Below are 24,986 nucleotides of genomic sequence, written 5' to 3'. Positions count from 1 at the left end.
AATGTGACTCAATGTGTAAATGTGTAAATAACAATGTGAACTGTATATACAGTAGGGCCTACAGAACTTGACCACTCACACGCACAAGCACAGGCACGATTACACCAACACATAACGTTGTGTCATAAAATATTGCAGGTTGAAATATTACAGTAATTGCTGATTTCCAACATTAACCAAACCATTACAGCTGATAAAATTATGGTATGTGGGGTTGAAAAAGTTTAAAATACCCAAACTTGATGGCTTCCTGAACTCGTGTGAATGTTGTGAGAAATTTTGTGGTATGAAACACCTTGGTACTGAAGTGTTAGGGTTTCATCATTTTATAATTCAACCATGCTGTAGTTAGTTTCTAACATAAAACAGAATAAACTCAATCCAAGAGGTAAAAGAATAATAGCGGAATGAACTACGGTATAAAGTGTATATGTTATATATAGAAGTTGTAACTAGAAGAAATATTTCCGAGTAGGTATAAAAACTTGATTTTAATATAATGGGCGTTTTCATAACGTAATGTGGGATGGACTGTTTCAATGATATCTCACAATATTCTGAAACCAATACTTCATACACGTAAAACAAATCAACTATTTTTTAAATGAATGAAGTAATTGTCTACGCCGACGAGCATTCTTTACTGAACCTGGTCTTTCGACTGAATCATCAACGACCACTTGTTCAAACCATTCATTTTGAGTATAAAACTAAGTTTGGAATTAAGAATAAAAGAGATGTTCTTCTCTTGTAACACAAACGCGCTCACTAGCCTATTCACACCAAAGGCGATACAATAATGAAGGACAATGCATCACAGAAGCACTCTTGTTCGACACATTTGGTTCCCGCGCAATGTTGCCTCTGTGTTCCCGCCATCGCTGCTGTACCGGAACCGTATTTGGCACTACCGTATGATTAATGTCGCCATTTCCATTTCTTCATCACACCTGGTTTTAGCAACTTAAGATATTCTGACCTATATTTAGACTCTGCTTGTACAAGTAAACGTTCGTTCCGACAACCTCGTATGTCATCACCGCTGCCGCTGCTCCTGGCGTCGGTTTATCTGGTTTAACAAATTTAAACCAATTTTTATGTGATGTTGCGAATAATTTCTCTTGGCAAATGGCTCTGACGTGTGAATTTGAAACACAAAAACTGTCTTTATATTACTTTATGATTACTGAAACTGTATTAATTAGATTGAATTATAGTTAGCTATATAAATAAATTAGTTCCTGTATATAGGTTGCTAGAAATTTGAGCACTGACAAAAGGTTATGTTTTATAATCTAATTTTAAGTATGATTAATTTTTACAAACTATTTTGTTGTCCCGCTAAATAAAAAAAATACACTACTAAGCACGTACAATGCTGTCAAGCACAACTAGAATACCAACATAATTATCGTCATTGGTTTCATCATAACTAAGAAATCACGTTTTTTAAATTATCATTCTATTTTTCAATAGCCAAATTGACTAGGTTATACTCGTACACAGACAGTGACGTAGACAAATCACCCGACTGAGCGACAGTAACGAAGGGAGGGACAATCTTTTTGTAGATATGGGGGGAGATATTTCTGGCCCTTGCAGGGGTATGGCTCTACTGCTAATTTAATTAGTAGTCATCCACCAATGGTGGATCCAGTGTTGAAAAAAAGATTCTACTTTCAATAACCACAGCATTTTAAACCATCAACACCGACACCTTGATGGTATCATAGACGAGTTATTCCGCAGTTTTGTTAACATTAAGGTTTGGATTTTTGAGTGCTATAAATCATTACCTACTATAATTTACAACCATTTATAGAAATGATCTTTTGAACAAACCCCTTGGTTTTGAGCACAGTACTATTATAGTAGACGTAAAATTTAATTACATATTTGTATTATCGTTGTTAAAACGTGAATATGACACTTTCTAGAGAAGAAATTACCGTGATGGAAATAAGGATGACATTTTAGGGACGTTATATTTAAATACCCTTTTACATAAGACAAAGGAACGGTAATTGCATATCTGAAACAATGCGGGAAATAAATAGTATAGTGATTTTGTTCCTAATATAATGAGAGTAATTTGGATCCCGTTTAGTTATTTCAGTTGAACTATATGTCACAAGGATATAATGATCCCTACTTGTCTCTGGTCCAAAACTTGCATAATATGACCATCAAAGAAGTCGCTCCTATGTTCTGGAGATTATACACCGCCAAATGACGGCGTTCATGGTGGTTGAATAAGTAACTCCATCAACTTGTCAAGATGTTGAACATCCCTGTTTCAACAAAGGACAATATGAGAGTACAACAGCCAGCGCGTGTCATCCTCGTGGAGATCTGCCAGACCAAGTCTTGCGGCCACATATTAGCAGCGTTGCATACCCATCAGCCACCAGCACATACCTCATGGAGATCTGCCAGACCAAGTCTTGCGGCCACATATTAGCAGCGTTGCATACCCATCAGCCACCAGCACATACCTCATGGAGATCTGCCAGACCAAGTCTTGCGGCCACATATTAGCAGCGTTGCATACCCATCAGCCACCAGCACATACCTCATGGAGATCTGCCAGACCAAGTCTTGCGGCCACATATTAGCAGCGTTGCATACCCATCAGCCACCAGCACATACCTCATGGAGATCTGCCAGACCAAGTCTTGCGGCCACATATTAGCAGCGTTGCATACCCATCAGCCACCAGCACATACCTCATGGAGATCTGCCAGACCAAGTCTTGCGGCCACATATTAGCAGCGTTGCATACCCATCAGCCACCAGCACATACCTCATGGAGATCTGCCAGACCAAGTCTTGCGGCCACATATTAGCAGCGTTGCATACCCATCAGCCACCAGCACATACCTCATGGAGATCTGCCAGACCAAGTCTTGCGGCCACATATTAGCAGCGTTGCATACCCATCAGCCACCAGCACATACCTCTTGTTTCTCTAGTTTACATTAATTGTTGTTGTTGCCACCTTGACTTGTGGAAGCGGCTCCACTCAGTTAGTCATTTCCTACTTGCGTTCGCTACATAATGATCTTTTTTGTAAATGTATTTGAAAACAGTCTGACAATTATGTTGTTTTTGCTGTTTTTCATCTTTTTATAAAGATTAACCTCTTGGGGATGGACTGAGTTGAGATTTGACGCATCTTCAGCTTCGGAAAATTGGATGCATTTCTGTAGTTAAAAACTATGCAATAATAAATAAAGTATTTTAAACCAAACACAAAAATGTACCCTTATCGACTAGAAAAACTTATATTCGCAAAATATTGTACAAGTGAGTTTTGTAAAACCAACCAAGTTTAGTAACCGACATAAGGGATATTAACAGACCAAACCCAAAAATACATCGTCAAGAGTTTTTTTACGTCATTTCATTAAGTTTTTATTTTAAATAAACGTCCTTCTACATAAACTGAATCGTAATATTATATTCTTTCTCATTTAACAAGTACTTTTTGGTGGCAGATCTAAATTATCTTTAAAGTTTTGGTCGGCATGCATTACGGAAAAAAGTTAATTGCGCACTTTACATTATTGATTGTTAAAATATAGAGCAGAAACGCTTCACAACATTATGAAATTTGCTTGGGAAACTATGTTTAGGCGAATGCAATACGTAAGCGTTTTCAAACTAGTCCAGAGTCTGTAAACCTTAAAACTAAGAACTGAACAGTAAGAACTCATGAAATACAATGAAGAATTGTAATCGACAATAACTTGAAACTTGTTCAACTTGTAATTTTTTAGCTAAGCCAACTAAGCTCTGTTTAGATAGTAACTTCGTGTAAATTACACGCTAAACTGCAACTGCAAAGTAAGAGAGATTCCAGAGTAAGATATCGCCATCGCCAAGTACATTTTGTTTGGAAGTTTCCTTCAAGTAAAAGTCAAAATATCATGTGTCTCGTGTCAGTTTGGTGTAAAATATGTCCGGTGTGGGAGTTGAGTTTAGCAGGAACTAGTGGCGGGAATCCCGAGCCGGGCTTGAAATAGACGTGCTGTTATGGTTCGTAAACCTCACACACGCACACGGACGGCTCTGTAATTTATGCACTTGAGTAGAGCTTCATTCAACTCACAGTTTCAAATCTGCAAGTACATCTCTTACTGAAGTAGGAAATTCATAAAAATGAACATCAATTGAGTAGATTATTAGTCACTGCAAAAAACATGATTTTTAACCTGTGTTAGCTGAAAAATTACTTTGATTATATTTTCAAGATTGTATAAATGGATAAATACACACTGATGATCTACAAATATTTTAAATTCAAATATATGTTTGTTAAACATTTATAAACTACTACACACAGCTTTTTCCTTATTTATTAAATTTAAACACAGATAAGTTAATGCTCAGGGATCATACTTTCACATTTTGTTAAATCAAAGCTAGACGCAAGAGCATAAAGTAACTCTATTACAACTTTATTACTCCAACTTGTTGGCTTTACACCACATTGGAAATAGAGTGTACTTAAGAGTAACTCTGCTTACATTAATGAATTTCGTGTTTTCGTTAATAATCATAGGGGTATGTTTCGTTAATGTCAGACACCGGTAGGGAAGGATTTGTATAATTTCCCTCTGCCTTGCGCTAGTCCCTTGCGTCGAAAGATTGTTTTACCTTTTCCCCTTCAAATCTATGAATGTTTTTTAAATAACTAGACAGCTTTAAAATAATTATCTTTTGAAAATAATCCACACAATTAAATTATGTTGATATGTGCAACAGCGTAGCATGTATACGTACTCTACTAAATAACCTAAGTCAAGTTTTCATAAGTTATCACCACTTACTTATAAGTGGGAGAAGAAAGACTTCATACTTCATAAGAAAGAGACTTATAAAGGAAAATAAGATTTGGAATTGGATTTCGTTTCTAAAACCAATGGCGATATAGTAGTTTACGCAACGATTGCGTTAAGTGAGTCTTTACGACACGAGTAGAAAATTTCTACGAGTGTCGTAAAGACTATTAACGCGAGTTGCGTACACTACTTTACCTACGACCGTTTTTTAATTATTATCAATCTGGATTTAATTACTAACAATCACTAATGATAACTTTTTAGAGAGGTTATGTTTTCGTGTATTGTCATTGCCACTGAAAGTGATGCAACGACTTGTTGTATAATCAGCTGATTTCCTGTAATTACGTGTTTGTTAAACTTCGTTAAATATTACATTGCTAGCAGCATTCTTACCATAAATAATATTGTATCAGGTACAATTCGGCAAATATTTCATTTATTTTTGGACTTCCACCAACTTAAATAAGAATACGCGAGTATCAACATGAACAAGTCGGATCAACAATTAAATTGGTCAACTGATCAGCTGATTAGTTGACGTTCGAAGCATTACAATTTTAATTCTTTTCTCTCAATACTTTAACCTCATTGGTCCGTTACCTGTGTGGATATGAGAAAACTATGCGGATATGAAATGAAACTATGCGGATATGAAAGTAAACAGCTGTAAAGTGAAACTTTTCAATTCTAAGAACTGGACTGAAATGGCTACTTTAAAAAACGGTCGTAGGTAAAGTAATATTATTTTATACAGTTAATTTAAAGAGTCAAATGTTCACCTTTCGCGTTTTTTTTTAACTTCAAGCAAAATAATAACTGCAATAATCACACTATACACGTGTTTATCTACCAACCCAGCACCAAGGCCGGGTACTCTACTAGCATAACAACTAGTGTATATACTGATTCAATAAACAAAATGGTGTTGAAATTGAAAAGACAAAAACATAAACTAATAAAAAAGTTAAATATCAGCAACCATAGTTAACGGACTACTAGAAAATGTATATTTTTGAAAGAATTGTCAACATTTATTACATTTTCATCTAAAAACATAAATCAATTTTTTTTGTCTGTTAATGAAAACGTCATTCACATTATTTCTTGTAACAATAAACAAATGTTGAATGTTTACAGCCCAAGTGAGTGACGTTTGAGTGGAGGCGGCGAGGGGTGGCGGGGGTGGCGGAGGGTGGTGCGAGGCAGGGAGGACTGAGAATATTACAGTTTGCTCCAGTCCCGCAGCCTGCCCACACCACACACAGCCATGCCTGTAAGTCACCTCACTGCTGCAACCTGCGTACTCACAACCACAACACTAATATTACTCTTAATAATACTAGCACTAATGTAAGACTCGGTGGCTATTGATGATTTAGGATCATGGACACACTACATTAATGGATGGATTAGCTTTTGTATTATATTAGATATCACAATTAAATGGTAGGCTATCACTTAAAAATAGTTGTTTAGTGTATTAAAAAATACTATCGTTTATTTAGAACATAAATAAAACAAAAATCTATTAACTTTGATTACAGAAAAAAATTTTTGAATCATGCTTTTACATTATTATATCCATGTCTTAGTATTTAAATAAAGGAGAGCACATTTTTTCAAATCGCGATGAAACTAAGAGCAAACATATAAATTATTTAGAGTTTGATGCAAACACACTAAATAGATACTGTATAACATGATAGTATTGACCAGTTTAAGGACTTCATTAACATAAGTACTTAGCTTAATGGGTTCCAGCCTTTAGACATACATTTTATAATTTATAATTACATTTTTTTAAATATTTTATTACATTGAATGGGCTTAAAAAGAATAGTTTTCATCATAATAGCCACTCCATGTACTATATACTATTTTATGTATCTTTATACAGTAAAATGTAATTATGTAACACATTTGTAAGTTTAATATAATTCCTAAAGTAATTAATCAATTTGGTTTAACTAGGATAATTTTGTGTGCATAGTATAAAGCTTAAAAATTAACAAAAAATAATTTTAGTTCTTATAAAGTTAAAAAATTGAAAGAAAACAACTATTTAACCGATGTTAATAGTTATAATCAAAAGGTTTGTAAATATAATGAAGAAAATCTTATCAATGTTAACTTGAAAGTCAAATATTTGGCTGATATATAAAAACATTTATGTTACAAAACACTACACACCACATCCTCCCACCACCCGTGGGCTTGCAGTAGAGGCTAATTAAATATGAGAACATTATAAGATTGGTACAAAACTTATATTTTATCATCTAGAAATTGCCAAAGAACATATAAAGCAATAAAAATTATAATATTTTGGCCAATTGTTCACTCTCTGACAAGGGCCTGGATCCCTTTTATGTACATAAAAAACATGAAGTTTATCGATGCAAACAGTGAAGTATAATTAAAGTTTCATTTTAGCTGTACACTGTCCACAACATGATATCTTTACTTATTTATGAAGAAAGGTTATGGTAAAAACTAGTTAGCTATTGGCTGATTTGAAAAAAAGTTTAAAATTTCCTCTTAGAAAAAAAAATATATATACAGTTTATCCCAGTGAATTAAATACATTATTTAATGTGTAATTCAGTCCAAAGTTTGGGGGTAAAGAAAAGTTTATATTGTAACATTCTCCAGCCGCTACCAAGCTAACAGGCGCGTGCATATGCTGATTCTAAATCCAGCATCAACAATACAGTTTAACACGAGACTATCACAGCTGGCGTCAGACTTCAATCTCAACAACAAACAGCTGTTTCCGGCTATATACGGTCCTATGACGTCACTAACACTAACACAACATCGCTATTGCTGTCCAATCCCAACCGTTCACCGAGTATTTTATCACATGCAGTTATTTCATGAAAATTACATTACACATTGTAAAGTAGCCTATACACTAAATGTTTAATACCCACTATGAACTTTTTAGGAGAATAATACATGGTTTTTTTCTGATAACACTTCACTATGCTTTCTAATAACACAGTGACATAAACAATACAATGATAATATGCTACTAAGGAATTAATACTTGATTTAGATTGTAACAATCCAGGTAAATCAACTAATAACAACATTGTTTGTTATACAATGTTACCACATACACATGTTATTGTGTTCTTTTAACGCATGAAAACTTTAGACTAAAGCTGTGGTAGTCTACAATATACTAAAATATTTTACTGCAGTCACCAAGAAATGTCGTCAAAGCATTGACGTGTGCTGTAGATGTAGCCAGGTAGGCTACTCACCAACGATCACATTGGTATTATGTGATCGTTGGTACTCACAGAGAATGAAACTATTGGACCTCTCATATTATAGCTTTCATATTTTGATAGTTAAGACATTATGTCAAATATTGATAAATGTATACATATAAAAGGAAAAATCACACAAAAAATGTACTTTAACATAAAATAAGGTAAGCGTTGTTACAAATAAAGGTTGGCGGTTAAAAAATAAAATTGCATTTTCCTTAACTTACTCTATCTACTCAATCAAACTTTTTCCCAATGCTAGCAATAAATTCAACACGGGATATTAATGTCTTCTATTATGCGTAGTTAAAAGAATAACTGACAAAAATACATCTCAATAAAATAACATAAAACTCAAACTAAAATTCATTCAATTTAGAGGGTTTCTTAAAAATAGTTTCGTAGATAATCCACAAATAACCCGACTGCAATAAGCTCAGTCGACAGTTCCTGATACAACGCAACAACAGGTGAAGCAGCTAATAACTCTTGCGGCTGCTTTATTCTAGAACTGTAAAATTTGGCAAGATTTCACTTCTAATTGCATTGCAATTATTTTTGCGGAAACTGGAACAATTCACTGGAATTAGTCCAACTAAGTAGGTAATGGTCGACCTCGACACTGCAGCATGGCACGCAGATGACAGTGGTCAGTGGAGTATTATTGTTTACACATTAGACTAACTGTTCCATTGTGAATCTTAAGTCACCACCATTGATCACATTCACACTGGCTCCGGTCCAACAATCACATTAACCCGCTCATCTACGTATTGATGGTTTACTTAAATTTATAGACTTTGTTTACTATCTTGCAAAACATACTTTAACATTCAATAGAAGTCTGGAAACAAATCTTTTAAGTTACGATAAGTTTGATTCATTTATAACAAAAACGTGCATATAAGCATTTGAAGATATATTTCTTCAACCCAAACCGTAATGATACTACATTATATTTTTACATACCGTATCTAAACACCATAAAGTTCATTCTTATCACATAAGTACGGCATGATATTATAAAGAAAACGCTGAAAACCTCAAACACCTGTTAATACATACCCTTAATATCAGTGGTAAAACACCACTTTAGTAGACTAACAATTGATATGATAAACCTTCCATCGGACGAGAACCAGTTTTTGGTTAGTGATTTGTAAATGTTAACATAGATACAAAAGTAAAAATAAGGAATTGACTTTTACATTGAACATTATTAAATTAGTATCCAATATTTTGACTCGGAATACCACGAGAAACATAACACGCAAATTAAAAAGTTTGTATTGATGAAAATATACGAAATAGAACCGTTTCACCTACCCAATACGATTTTAATGGATACACAATTCCTCAGTGTACTTCTTATAACATAAAGATAGTTAGTTATGTAAGATGAGAGTAATATGTAAGATTGAGAATTGTTATTAAAAACAGAAAAGAGTTCTATAAAATGTGTTGAAGTTTGTGATCACTATTTGATTTCAAATGTATTTGATGCGCTGCAACAGATTTCTTCTGATTCAGTTAGTGTCGGATATAATAACAAAAAATCCACATTGTAAAAACAATTTTGATATTATCTGGAACCTCCCTTGTTTCTAAACTAATTAATTACAATTCTTAATCCTGTTTTGAAATTTAGCAATTAATTACTGTAATAACCTCTCTCAGACTCTGGTAGTAAGACATTAGCAGTTTTACACGAACAACAAACATTATATTTGCTGAAAGGCAGAAAACCAAGTCTAATAATAGTTTAGTGATGTGTGGAAGCATTTAACGCAGTTGGCCTGTCAAAGATCTCTAAAATAAGAAGCTAATGAAGAGGCGATAGAGCTTGACGTGCTGGCAAAGACAGTTAAAATAAATCCTCAACTAGTTGACAATATCTCGGCCATAAGCCTCTGCCGGTATCATTGTATCATTCGTTTATTATTAGGACAGAACATATATGACATCTAGTGTCATTCAATATGTTTTGGTTTCAAGTCTCAACGTTTCAGTGGATGTCTATTTTTGATCGGATGAATCTAATTTTGTGAGAAGTAGCAAACCGACGACGGCTTAAGGCCACGCCTACATTGTTGGTGAAGATTTCCCCCGACAAATTGTAAAATAACGTAATTAGTACTGGTGAGATGTGCTCTCTGAATCTCTGAGTTTTGAAAAAAGACACAAAAAAACATATTAAGACTCTGGACTAATATATTGGCTATCATTGGACAATTTAAAAAATATAATTTATCATTTGTATGAGGAACTATTACGCAAAAATATTATTTTGCTAGCAAATGGCCAATATAACAGTATAACTACTTATGAGTTTACATATATCTTATAAGGCCAATTTAAAAAGTAAAATTTAAAACAACAAATAAATCATAATTTTTAACACGATTGACCTTTACAGAATAGGGGTAGAAATGTCAGCCATGCCCCTTAAACATTAAAAGCAAAAAGGCAATAAAAGGGTGTGGTCTCGGAGCCTTCATTGACCTTTTGACGTGACACGTCCTTCAAATAGAATATACTCGTAGATGGCGACCAATCTCGTAGTTTAAACGAAACTTAATTATACGATTCCAAATCTATAGTAAACTATAACGAGATTGTTTAACACCCTCAGACGCATGTTGTCTTTAAACATTTTACTTTTGCATTTTCATTAAACTACTAATTTCATTGACCATTTAGTTTAGGCAGTCTAAAATGCGATCCATATTATATGTGTGTTAACTAATAACTAGTAGTGTGATTTAGAACTCGTAGTTTAAACTGCGGTACACCCGCAACCCGTCATGTAATCATTAAGTCAAAACAAAAGTTAAAAAAAACTCTTAAATTAAATGTTGACATTTCATCAACTTAAATTAAGTGATTATTTACCGGTTGTTGCAAGTACTGGTAGCTGGTAGTACCTTCAAGGACAAACGGATTATAGCTTTAAACCTTGTATCCGAGTACTCATGCAAAAAAATGTTCAACAACTTTTTAGCCTGAAGACTATCAATTTCCATGAATAAATTTAAGTACAGTACAGTAGTCGTAAATTAAGTTTCACTAATGGTTGTAGTCCAAATCGATCCTGCAACTTTAAACAAAGTTACTTCTTGGAACAATTTATTTTAAACGGCTTTATCAATTATCAGCAACACGTGTGTTCCAGGCTAGAAACAAGGAACAAGAGGAGGAGGTTCTCCACTGGATCGAGGATGTCCTGGGGGAGAAACTACCGAGCCAACCGTACGAGGATGTGTTGAGGGATGGCGTGGTCCTGTGTAACCTCATCAACAAGATAGCACCAGGGAGTGTCAAGAAGATACAGACCAAGGGCACTAACTTCCAACTCATGGAAAACATTCAAAGGTAAAAACATTGGACTGATCAATATTTGATTATTAGTAACAAAGTATACTGTCATTAAACTGATTATGTCGTCATTACTATTGTCTGAGTGGTTATAGAGCTCGCCTTCAAATCTGAAGGTCGCTGGTTCGATTCCAAGTGAGATCGCTACTGAAGCCAGATACTATTTACCCCAATGGCGTAGATAAACCCAAAAATAAATATAAATAGAAACAAACTACAAGTGTGATGATGATCTTATGAGTTGTATAGTGATAGTAGTGGAGAGTAGTGAAGACACCGCAACAATATTATGTTGTATAAATAAATTGTTATTGTCTAATGTCTAGCAGTTGTTTTGTCATAGTTTGTGTTACAGATCTCTTTTAGTACGGAAATACTCCTATAAATTTACAGAGTCTAGATAATAGATTTTAATATGAATATATCAATATTTTAAATAACAACCCCAATTCTACATTTATATTAAAGTGAAACAATACAATCAGTCTCATCATTTTCCAATTTTTTATATGTAAAATATGATAATGCGGTTTTTATTTTGTCTAACATATACTTTCCAAAAACTCTAAACGCTAATATAAACATTTTATGTTTTAAGATTCCAAGCTGCCGTTAAGAAGTATGGTGTGCCGGAGGAAGAAATCTTCCAAACAGCAGATTTGTTTGAAAGAAGAAACATCCCTCAAGTGACCTTATGTCTTTACTCTCTGGGAAGAATCGTAAGTTATCTCAAGGATATGTTTTTATTTTATATAGGCCTATATATACAAATACTATAGTCTACCTAGATATACTGCAATAGTCTTTACATAACTTTTTATGGGTAAAAACAGATTAATGGATATGCCACAGAGTGCTTAAAAAATCGTTGACAGTTTTATACAGTTTTAGGCAATGATAATGTTTTAGCACGAAAATAAACTCCTTTAGGTAGTTTTAGATTAAATCTTCGTTTATTTTAAATATTCAGTAAGATAAAATATGCATGATTATGATGATGATGTGTTATTTTTTAGTATGGCAAATCCGGTAGTTTAAAGTATGACCAACATATCAACCTAAACCTAAACAAAGATATCAAAAAACTCGAATGGTGACATTTTATGTACTTAGAATTTTTTTTTATTATTTGTGGCTATCTAACAATACAGATGTGGTTATTAAAATGTCTTAACTTCGTGTAGTTTTAAAGTTGTATCTGTATGCTCATAAAAAGGTACACAAAGCAACTTGATTAAAAAGCAAACAAAATACAAGTTAAGTTGAAGTAGTTCTACATTACGTTTCAAAGTTGTACTTGTTGTTATTTGCAATCCATGTTATTTTAGGCCTCTAGTAAAAACAAACTACTTTATTGTACCATTTACTTAATGGATATGATTTTGTAAATTGAATAGATAATTTAGCAAGATAATTTATTCTTTGGAATGTTATAAGTTAACGAAACATAAATGGTCATCTTCGCATGGAGGGGTTGGAAAAATTATCTTCATTCAGTCATTGACAATTAAATGGGATATTCAAATCATTTGTGTCTGTCCGGTAGACCCAGCTACACCCCGAGTACACGGGACCTCGCCTGGGACCCAAGATGGCTGAGAAGCAAGAGCGTCACTTCACAGAGGAACAGCTCAGAGCATCCGAGGGACATCTCAACCTGCAGATGGGCTTCAACAAGGGAGCATCTCAGTCCGGCCTGGGCTCCTTCGGCAACACCCGACATATGTAGTGTGTCTGGTCTAGCTAGTCTACTGCTTTGACTGTCGGGAGACGTAGCCATCTCATCAACATTTTAAGTTGCAGCCAGTTTAAGAAGTGAAATTAACCTGGTTGAACTGAGCCATCAACTACTGGTTTATGTCTTATACAAAGACCTTTAAGCTAAGTACATTACTGTTTACTATATAGAATCTATCATTTCTCATCAATAATCAAAGTATAAAAATATAGAGAAAATGGCTCATTAAACTATGTTCGATTGTAAGGATGGTTTACATAGATGAGATGGCTACATCATTATACAAAGTGGCTACTGCTTGCAACAAAACAGTATTCGGGAATCAGTATCTTGTGCAAAGTATTAGCACGTACGTTGCAAGTGCTCCTAAAACGTCCAGTGCCTTATTTACCTAACATTTTTCTAGAAGAACGATTTTTGGTGGATCTTCATGCTCTTCCATATTTCTACTAACGCTTTGTTAATTTGTTGTGTAATGAAATGTTGAATCAATGACGTTTAAAAAAGGCTGTTTTGCCTTTATAAAAACTATACATTGGTAAAAAAAATACATTATTTCCTGACAAAATAAACAAGATAATCGTAGGTAGAATGTGCCATTTTGGAGCTTAGAATTGTGTTTGGCATTGTTAAATAACGTTATAACTTTGTTAAAATAGAGTTATTATGTGTGTACAATGCTGTACTATAGGAAAATAAGTGTACTAATCGGGGGTGTAAAAATTATCTTATACTATCAAATGTACTTTAAATTTGTCTATTAACGACTATATCAGGCTAATTTGCATTTTATGTTTCTAATTGTAAACATAAACACTCGTAAATCTAAACGCACAGACATTGTCTGCCATCAATCATTAACTTGTACACAATTTGTTTGCATTATTTGAAATGAATAACATTAGCAGGAAATTATCATTGAAAATTGTATTGTTGTTTAGCATTATTAAAACAACAATAGAAACGTTGTGGCATTGTTTCTATATTGATGTATATTTCTTCTTGTGGTTTTTATGTATGTATCGTTTATAAGTAAGTATTATACATACTTAGTTTATACAATAGTTCTAGTCTCATAGATTAGTTTGTCTGATATAAAATCATCTGTTGTTACTTTATTTGCTTTTTATACTGCTACTTTGGTTGGATATTAAAATTATGTTTGTTCTTTTGGTGGTTTTAATACAGTGTTTCCTTCCTAATCTTGAAGCATACTTGTTCGAACACTCGTTTAAGTGTGCCCAAGCTAGTTTATATTATAACTTCTCGGAACGGGTAGAAATGAATATTTTAATTTTGGCCAATTTTGTTGAAAGGAAGATGTTACTTTCAATTTTTACCTTTTTTGGATTGTTAGTCTAATAAATCCTAAACGCTAACTATAGAACTACAACATTGTTGTTATACAGATATACTGGGTGAGTTTTAATTGTCCCCCCCCCCAACTTTTTTCTACATTTTTTAAAATGTCAATCCCAGACCACTTCCAAACATTGTTGGGTAGTAAGTACTTCATTTTGACAAGGTGCTCGTTTCCGGCCGCCATCTTGGATCCCACCTTTACATTTGAAAAAAAAAAATTTTTTGCATCCAATATGGCGGATCCAAGATGGTGGCCAGAAATTACCACCTTGTCAAAATGAAGTACTTACTACCCAACAATGTTTGGAAGTGGTCTGGGATTGATATTTGAAAAAATGTAGAAAAAAGTTGGGGGGGGGGGACAATTAAAACTCACCCTGTATAGTGTATATACACGTTAATGAAGTTAAAGAGTTTACTATTACAATATCATCCAAGTTATGCTTTAATAACCTTGAGTAGGTTGCTTAACTTGGCAATTGCGCTTATAAAGATATTGGCAAATTCGGGGTTGCGATTGAGACCTCTTAAAACGTGTGTGTTTGTTTATGAATTATGTAGATGTCTATGCGTTGACTCATGTAATTACAAGGTACAGTGAGAGAATTTTATCTAGTGACTTTTGGATAAGGGATATTTCAAATACGAAATCATTTCTTTTCGCTTAAGATTCAACCTATGGTTTAAGAGGGGCTCCTGGACATTAGGTATTGGCACTACCACATAGCTAAAACAGGTGAAGATTAGCCAAATTTGAAACTGAGTATCAAACAGAATAGCAGACCTCCAATCTAATGCTTAGACACCGGGCCTTTGATTTGCATGATGAGTTAAAAACTATTTTTTACCGAGATAGACCGTTTGAAGCTTAATTGCATATAGGATAGGCAGTGATCACCCCGGAAGTATCTCCTAGGTCTAGTCTATATCCGATAATCGCGACCTCGGTAACAGACGGTAGACGGTGTAGACAGTTTCACTCCTTGTACGGTAAATGAGGGTCAATGTTAAGTCATGATGTTGGTAGCATTGAACTCCAGTTATGGTAAACTTGTGGAATAGAACCCTATCAACACCAAGAGAGTAAATCTTTCTGCCAAAACTGAAGTAATAAATGTAATTCAATACACATCGGTTAGAAACCTTTTTTAGAAATCTCTCTTACAAATGTTGGGTAACAAGGTAACATACATCGTTGACAAAGTTACTTATCACTTGATTTGTTACTACAATCTCACGTTGACTTTTATTTTTCAATAAAAATAATAGATGATGAAATCTGTTTGAAAAAATATTTTTCCTACAGTTACCTAACAATGTACATGTTCTCTCACTGATTTGAGAAAGCAAAGTGGCCAATTCACTCATCAGTGAGACAATGTTAACATTGTCTCACTCTAATTACTTTGTCTCACTCCAGATTTGCAACGTAAAGGCACGAAATAGTGAGCATGTAACATGCAGGCAACGTCGTATGCGCGCGAAATACGTTGGCAGCACTGGCTGTAAATCAGCTGGTCAGCTGTTGTTGTTGTATTTGTCACTTCACATTAAATGTTATATTAAAAGTTCACTTCTGTGTAAAAATAGGTTATGTTTCTTCACCAATTTATTTGTTTTATAACTGTGTTTTTGTAACTGTAGGAAAAGTATAATGTGCAACTCGAGTTCAAAGTACAATTGCCTCACTCGAGAAACCATTCCTCACTCGCCTACGGCTCGTGAGTAAGGATTTCTCTCGAGTGAGTCAATTGCTAACTTTTCTCACTAGTTGCACAAATAACTATATATTGTCCAAAGCATGAATTGGAGGTTTATTTAATGCGCAGAGCAACATAGCTTAGATGTACTAGCAATGAGGTTATAATATCTTCTGGTGGGAATGATAATTTTTTCTGGAATCTGGTTGAATCAATAGCTGCATTTGTGTAACCTTTGTTAGCTAAAGTTAAATATATCAGGTAACATGTATTTTCCAAGTGAGTTGTGATGTGTAATGTGTTAGGAAGAAATGTAGGCGAAAATTCCACATTCGAATTGAATTGAATTGACCTAGAAAGATTTGTTAAAAACTGTTGACCGGTGAATTGGTGCTAAGTTGCTAACTGCTAAGTTTAGTCGAGTTTGCATTACTAAATCCACAACTCGTATAAAGAGGAACATAGGATGTGACTGTGACAAATGTGTATAGTTAAACTGTGGTTTGTGGTAGTAGTGTTGTATTGTGTTAGTTGCCTTGGGCAGATCCGGTCAGTAGGCCGACAAAACAAACAAACAAACTAACAATCTATTGTGTACTTGGAGATAAAGTTTGGTCGTAAAGAACGTTTGTGTGTATAAAACAGCTACAAGTGACAGAATAATACTTTTTGCTGCAGTTGACACATTCGAAAAAAGTATTTATATATTTTTAAGAAAAATATTAATCATGCAAAAATTTTGAATTGAAAATGTTAAAATGATGGCATTTCGTACTAAGTTGAGATGGAGATCTCTGGTGTCCCCTGATGTTATTCTTTAATAAAGTCTTTAATAAAATTAGGTATCACTTGATGGGGCTTTACATTTAACATTTGAGCTGTCCCCAAATACCCTATTTTAGGGCGCTGAACAAAATTGTTATATTGTCTGTCTTATAAAGGTGTGCGGAGTGTATTTTTCTTAATGTAACCATTTTAGAGGCTAAGAAGGTTTATCTAAGCTTTTGCCTAACCCTAGTAAGTTCGCAACGTTCCACTTTAAAACCTATTTTTATATTCTTCCAAATCGAAATTAGTTATTCAAAATATTGTACTACACGTTAAATAGCAAAAAATAAAAGTTTTAAACTGTTTATCAACGTAACATGTAAACAAACACTACAGCCACAATAGCCACCTTACTAGATAGCTTCTCTAGTATGGTTATTTAAAGTTACTAGTGTCCCTGTTGCTCGAATTCGAGCAATTTCTAAGTATTAGAGGTGTTATTTTAAAAGGAATAACATTCATAATTTCTGATGACTTTAAAAGATTCGACCCAAAGATTATGGAAATATTCCAGATGTACATAACAGAATATATAAATTTATCCAGGCTCTCTCATTTTTTTCCATTGTAATATTTACGCCAACCCGAATTCAAATAGTAAATATTTCATTTCAACCAAGTCAGTAAATGTTTGTAGCAAACTGTAAAATTAGTAAACTTATTGACTGTTTAAAATTAACATATGTTCTTCTTCTCACTTTTAATTTCTGACAACAGCTGGAGTTGCATAACAGAATTTGCATAATAATTATTATGTTTCCAAGTTGCATAATAAAATTATTATGTTTCCCATGTTAATCTTATGGAGAAAGAAGAAACTTTAAAGGGCCTCAGGGCCTCACTCTCTGATTATTTCCCTAAAAAGAAAGTTTCCTGCACAACTTCACGTTACGCTCTTTCCAATGACACCAAAAACATGTCAATCGGTTCAGTAGTTTAGGAGGAGTAATTGTCACAAAAAACATGCTTGCGTATTAAATAAGTAATAGATAACAAAATTCAAACAAACTCATAGTTTCATTTCTGTTGTTTTTTTCCTCCTGATCACAAATTTAAATTAATCTAGAGGTTAAAATACCTTTAATCCGTCAAAGTGATCAAACGTCACCGATGAGCGGCGACCGGTTTCAGCCCAGCTGTGGGGCCATCTTCAGGCGATGAAGGAACATAAATATCACTCCGAGGAGGTCGTCATACAGTCCATAAATACGTCACGAGAAACAACACATAGATACATTATTTACAAACACACGTGTGGCCACAAATTAACTGCGCGGCGGACGGTACGCGTACAAGTTGCTAGTCCAGACAACATTTGACCACATTTTATCATCGGTGACGTTTGATCACTTTGACGGATTAAAGGTATTTTAACCTCTAGATTAAACTCATAGTGCAAATAGGTGCATTATATAGACATAATGCAAGAATATACACACATTAAAGTATTTCTTAATTCGTGTACGTTTAAACATATTTATTCACTTTCCTGTATTGACACAGGTTTGACATCCATCATGTATATTCACCCATTTAATTACTAGGTTTTTGCGGATGTTTGAAATTGCACGCCTATAACACTGCCCGTATAACACGTCAGCATGAGAACTCTTTTGAAATTCTTTTACGAATTTGAAACTAAAGGAAATCACATTTACCGAATTCCAACTAACATGACCAAATTTGGTCGGTTGATTATTACGACGACCAAGAGAGCGTAATACTAAATACATGTTCAAACGATGACTAGTAAGCAAAGCCAATAAATTACCAATTTACTGAATAATTAATTATAAAGGAAATGTATGATGACATGGAAACATACTCATGGAGTAATGTAAGCAAATTCTCCATACATAATGTCTGACCAATACGTTCCATTGCTAAATTTAAAGATGACCACAAGCGCCTGTACATAACAAGCCGCAATACGCGCACCACTCATGTGCCGAAAATAACTTGACTGCTAGAAGGCGCTCTCGGTCACCTTCACTTTTACGATAATTTCACAAAAACTACAAATATTAACTGACTCATAAATAATTGTTATCTGAGAGAAATTAAAAACCGAACTTCTTGATTTATTTGTATTGAGTAGTAGAACAAGCCTTTCTTGATTAAACCTACACAAAATAATCTTTAGTTTTAAAAACTTGTTCAATGTACGTTCGACGAGTGTTACCAACTTAAAAAATCTCCATAAATTAAATGAACATACGGTTATGAAAGATGTACATTTACATTGGTCAGGCTAATTATACAAGACTTAGTTATATCATTAAATATTTATTCTTCGATGACTATATTTAACAGCTTTTACAGATCCATCAGTTATTCTTTCAGCATATTATGCTGAAGTCTTTCCTTAACTGTCTTATGCTTCTGGGAATTAAAATACTGACTATGAAACCAAATTCTTCTAAACAACAGAAAACTGACATAAGAATCAATGATGATATTGCTCGCAGAGAGTATTGAAAATGTAAATTTCCAAACTTAAATATCAATAACTCCGGAACCGCAGTATTTACCAATGTCATTTTTCATAACCTAACTAGAAGCCACAAAAAACTAAATATTCTTGGACATAAAATAAACTTTTTCAACGTTTTACTTTTTACATTTCTATGCAAATGAAAGTACTCCTTTGAAAGGACCGAAAATACCAACAACTTTTGTAAACAAATGGTTTTTCCTACAGTTACCTAACAAGCAAAGTGGCCAATTCGCTCAATTATTATCGAGTGAGGCAATTGCTCACTAGTTGCACAAATAACTATCTTTTTTGATAATTAAAAAAACTTGTTATTTACGCTATCTAGTGGCTACCTTAGGTAGCACATAAATTGTATCCAGCATTGCAGTTAGAGGTAAGATTTTAAACGCTGCACAGGCTTATGTTCGACGCAAACAAATCCATGTAAACTTGTTTTACGAACACGGCATGACGGAATGTTACAATTAATTGTTTGTCTTGATTTGGATTTGATGTTGAATAGTTGACGATGTTGCTGTGTAGTTGTGTGAGTGTGACGCTTGATGCTCGTGTGTGTGTCGTGAGGGTGGTCAGATCACTGTGACTCACTCTACAAATGTCAACTTGTCCCACAGTTAACCTATAAATATCCAAATTGCTACAAACAAACTGGAATCGCCCCGCCGTTCTAAAATAGACTCCAAAACTGCGAATGACACAGCAACATAGAAACCACGAGTCCAGTATGCTTCATCCATGTTTGTAACCCAACAAGAACCAAGAAGGCCATGTTGTTTTCGGTGTAACTTAATCCTCAGAAGTAAGACTCAGTTTCACCAGTTACCAATAGAAATATATTTGGTATTGGTATTGATTCAATTGCGAAAAATCTATATGTGACCGAAAAAGAAATATAATAAAATATTGATTAATTAAAACACAAATAAAAGTTATGGCGTATTGGACTTTTCCTAACTTACCTTACACATCTAGCTTACTACCTGTACAAAGCTAACTTAAGAGAAAAACCTAACTCTGTAAAGAGAAAAAAGGAGATTACTTAATAATTTGATATTCATAACGTGTAAACAAAATTAATTACTTTTCTACAGTTTTCATCATGTACTGTTAATCGTTACTCCTTAATTCTTAAATTATCCGATCTCTTGTAAATAGGTATTTAATTTGTATAATATGGTACTGTACGGGCACTGAAATACATTTCAAATAGTGAAGGCGACAACATTACTAGACGATCGTAGGTTGGAAAATAAATCATTGTGGCTTGTTAGTAATTTGCTTTGTATTTTCAAGATTCCCTATTGATTTTTAGGATCAACTAAAAATTTAAAAAATCATAGCATTTGAAAATGTTGAAAATAATAGTAGTCCAAGTGCTTTACAGCTGAAGTGTGAGCCAATAGAAGTTTTTAACGAAATTCTTATTATATTCAGCATTAAGTTGACTTGATTTCTTAAAATATTCATTGTTGCATACAAAAGTTTCATAATAAATTCAAAACAAACGTTTGACAAGAACGCGTGTGCGCCGAGATAAATCTGTCAAATGCATTGTGGGTCTGAGAAGCGGCGAAGATATTTAGATGGCAGCGCTCAGGTCTCACCATAGAGTACACAGAGAATTAAATCTGATATATTAAATCAAATAAACACTAGACATTATATTATCGTATTATTTTTTCGTTTGAAATAAATATTACAGAGCGAATTAAATAATATTAAAATAACAACAATTAATATGAGACAAAAATAAAAATAAAATACAAAGTTTAAATAAAATTCGAAAGACGTACCTTCCAAGCTGTAGGGGCTGCCATGTCTGTGGTAGGAGGTTGGTTGGTTGGTTGGTTGGTGGTTTGAGATAAACTGGATGGAAACTGCAGAAAGGTTCAGATGGTTGGAGGGGGACCAGGGTCGTAGGCAACTTATATATACTCTGTCCCTTGAAGAATCACCGTTTCAATATAGCTCGCCCCACGCAAGATGGACTTGGTCTTTTTCCAAAATGGAGGCCACGCTCCTCATAAGGATTATGGTCGAGAGGGTAAACCGGTGACCAAACGCATTTTACGGTACGAAGCTTTGGAGACCACCCAACTTCCATGTACGGATATAAAACCCCAACTTCCAAGATATAGGTGCAAAAAATCAAGGCTTGGTCATTTGGACCAGGTGATAATTATTTTTAAAACAATCGAAGACTATCTTAACCAAGTTAAGTACATAGATGGTAAAAAATTGTCTGAAAAATATTTCAAAAGTGCAGTTTAAAAACCAACCATTATGATCGATTTAATCTTTTACCCCTGGAAGGATTGGGTAATGTATTATCTCCTCTTAATAATTTTTTATCGATATAATACAACATCATGAATAATCGCATAAGATAGAGGTTCGCTAAAACGTGCGTCCTCGTCCTATTTATTTTGATTTGATCTGTATCATAACTATCTAATAATGAAATCATTTGTTGTACAATTGACTATTTTTTGTATTATTGACTAAAGCAAATAATATTTGGCACCAACTAAGATGTAAACAGATGCACTCGTAGCTAACAAAACCTTAAAAGTGCATGGTAAATAAATTGCACCAGTATTGTACCTGATGACAATGAGTGAATATGAAGGACGGTTTTAATACACGATTTTTAGATTTTTCAATTTAAGTGTTCCGTGTTTAGTACGTATTTATAATACATATCATTCTGCGTCATGCAATGTGCACTGCAATATCTTTGTCCATTCTGAAATTTTTCAGATTTTTTCTTGCTCTACTTTGCATTTTTTCCCTCCAACTAGTTTAACCTATATTAAGTGTTCTTATCGCTCAGTCAGTCTGTAATATCACAATGTAAATGCATTTGTGAATTACAACTCTTTTTCATAATTAGTCTTTATTATTTGACACGTCTCATGTATGTGACACTCTCTTGCGGCCAAACACCTTTTTAAGCAAGTAATTCATTTAAAAAAGGCAAATTTGTCAAAATAATTACATGTCTGAACTTCGATTGTCAAGAAGAATTAGGAGTTTCAATTTTTGCAATCTTTGGCAATAATGAGGCTCCAAATAAAAAAAAAATTACAAAATACGTATCAACCACGATTACGTATACGGTGGTAGGCCTACTGAGAGGTTTCATTGCACAGTACCTAAAGCGAGACTACAATGCTGTTTTTGCTGGTTTTGATAAAAAGTTTCGGGTTTTAGGTTTTATATACAGTCTAAGTTAATATAATACTCCACAATAATACAATACACAATAATACTAAATCTATGTTATTAAAGAATTTGTTGGATTTTTGTATTCAGTAAATTGACCCATAAATATTTAGCTTAAAGCTCTTATCCTCTAAATTGTGCATTTTGCGGGTTTGGATAAGCCCTTCGTCATAAAGGCTTTTAAAATTTCAGAGTTTGTAATAAATTATTTTCTCAATCATCTGAACTTTTTAACTTTACATTTTGTTTACAGTACATCAAAACAAATGGCTATTATACAATTTTGTTTACATCCATACGAAAATAGGACTATCGTTGGTGACGTTAGTGAATGGAAGTAAAATGTTTTAAATTTACTTATCTAATGAAGAGTTTTTAAAATCAAAGTTCATTTCACTTTTTTATCATCATTTCATATTGTATTGGAACAACTAGGCCTAATTATCTATAAAATTATGATCATGGTTTGCGTAAAAAATACGAGTCAGTGATAAGTTCAAGATTATTACGTAAAAAAAATTTTTTCAACTTAACTCAGAGCAAAATAAAATTTAAAATTAATTCAAATATATAGTGGATTTTTAAATTATTAAGTGACGCTGGCTGTTAGTCTTTTAATAACAAATTAAACCAATAGGCTAATCTATATCTATAAAAGAGGAACTATATGTATGTATGTAACTTATGGACTCCGAAACCGATTGACAGATTGTAATGAAACTTTCAGGAATTATTAATCATTATTTAAGGATGATTTGTGTGAAGTTTGGTGCAGATCCGTCAAAAAGGCTCCGCCCCAGAGGGTTTTAAGGGGTCCAATGTCAGACTTTTTGATCTACAATGTTTACAAATAAATATAACCTAAACTGTTCACTCTGCACAATAATGACGTTGTAATCAGCTGATCGCATCTCAAAGTAAAGTAATTAGCCGTGTACATATGCGAGCAATGTGGTCAATGATTGGTCTTATGTGACCGCTGAATGTGGTCGCATACCACACGTTACACAATGTCAGAGTAAAAAGAGAGAGTTTTTTACCAGCGGTAAAAACATCTGCAATTATTGTGAATGGAGCTATATTGGTTAGCCTACACATAGGTAATAGTTATCATTTCACAAGCGAATCATGTATGATAAATATTAAGGAATTATTTTAACTAGTTGCTATGCAAGTTCTTCGCAATGGGATGGGAATACAGAGGGTAATAATGTGGGTCTCTTAATCTACTGTAAAAAGTGTCTCACTTACCATGGATCATAGAGGCAAAACTTGATCGTACTTTGCTTATTGCTTATTTTAATGTAAACCTCTTATGTTTTTTTAATAAACTGTATGGCAGAAGCAAAATCAGTATCTTTATTGTAACGTAAATACAGAAAATATATTTGAGAATGAAAGAGAAACCATAATATTATCCAATAAAACCAATACGAGTTTTATCGAGGCTTGGGTAAATCATAAAATATTTTCTTTTAACTCAAAGTTTCCTTGTTAGCTGTATGTATAATTCTGCCGAATAAAAATGATGGAATAAATAAAATAAAAGTTTTAAGTGTAAGAGTAAAAAATGGAGTAAGCTGGAACATTTAGAAACATTGGAAGTTACGAATAAGAATATTTTTGGCCACGATTCTTTGTTAATAACTGTTTAGTATACCTTACCGTGGTTTGGAAAAATATTATGTTTCTAGAGTTGTGATTTTAATCGGCTGTATGTTGCTTTACTATAATTAAACGGTGAAACACTTTAGGAACATTGCTGAAACAGCCTGATTTCCTCGAGTAAATTCTAAAATAATATATTTTCGTCATTTTGGTAACGCAATGTGTGTCTAGTTTTATTGCTTCAGTTGTATTGTAACTTATTTATAACTAATTTATAGCACACTACTATTATGGTAATACTGGTAATACTAGTAAAATAGTGCAGATTCGTTGGTCGCCCAAGCATCCGCAGTACGGATGAGTCAGCGGCAGCGGCGGAGCAGGACCTTGTCTGGAAGTCCAAGGACCCAGTAACAGCAAACCTCGCACCTTATATAGCGTTGGCCGCCACCAGCCACCCGCCATCTACCGGCTTATCTGCCTAGCGAGTTGTTGCTGTTATTATGTATCAATAAGTGGCCAATAAAA

General features: G+C 33.8%; 2 protein-coding genes across 2 annotated transcripts in view; one reads left to right on the top strand and one right to left on the bottom strand.

Moving 5' to 3' along the window:
- The window catches only part of LOC128986766 (muscle-specific protein 20-like), a 30,933-nt gene extending 9,419 nt beyond the window's left edge, over positions 1 to 21,514 (bottom strand). The window contains exon 1 of the mRNA XM_054407281.1: positions 21,419 to 21,514. Coding sequence (XP_054263256.1) covers positions 21,419 to 21,442 — 24 coding nt within the window. The 5' untranslated portion in view covers positions 21,443 to 21,514. The remainder of the gene's footprint in view (positions 1 to 21,418) is intronic.
- On the top strand, positions 6,051 to 14,406 carry LOC128986767 (myophilin). Its single transcript, XM_054407282.1, has 4 exons — positions 6,051 to 6,120; positions 11,298 to 11,497; positions 12,099 to 12,219; positions 13,047 to 14,406. Exons 1-4 carry the CDS (start codon positions 6,115 to 6,117, stop codon positions 13,227 to 13,229), a joined length of 510 nt encoding a protein of 169 aa, XP_054263257.1. The 5' UTR covers positions 6,051 to 6,114; the 3' UTR covers positions 13,230 to 14,406.
- Positions 21,515 to 24,986: the final 3,472 nt, after the last annotated feature.

The sequence above is a fragment of the Macrosteles quadrilineatus genome, unplaced genomic scaffold, assembly GCF_028750875.1.
Source record: "Macrosteles quadrilineatus isolate MER2022 unplaced genomic scaffold, UCM_ALF_1.0 Scaffold_2__2_contigs__length_208266976, whole genome shotgun sequence".
Taxonomy (NCBI): Eukaryota; Metazoa; Arthropoda; class Insecta; order Hemiptera; family Cicadellidae; genus Macrosteles; species Macrosteles quadrilineatus.
Note: the sequence above shows the minus strand (reverse complement) of the source record. Positions and strands in the feature narration are given on the sequence as shown.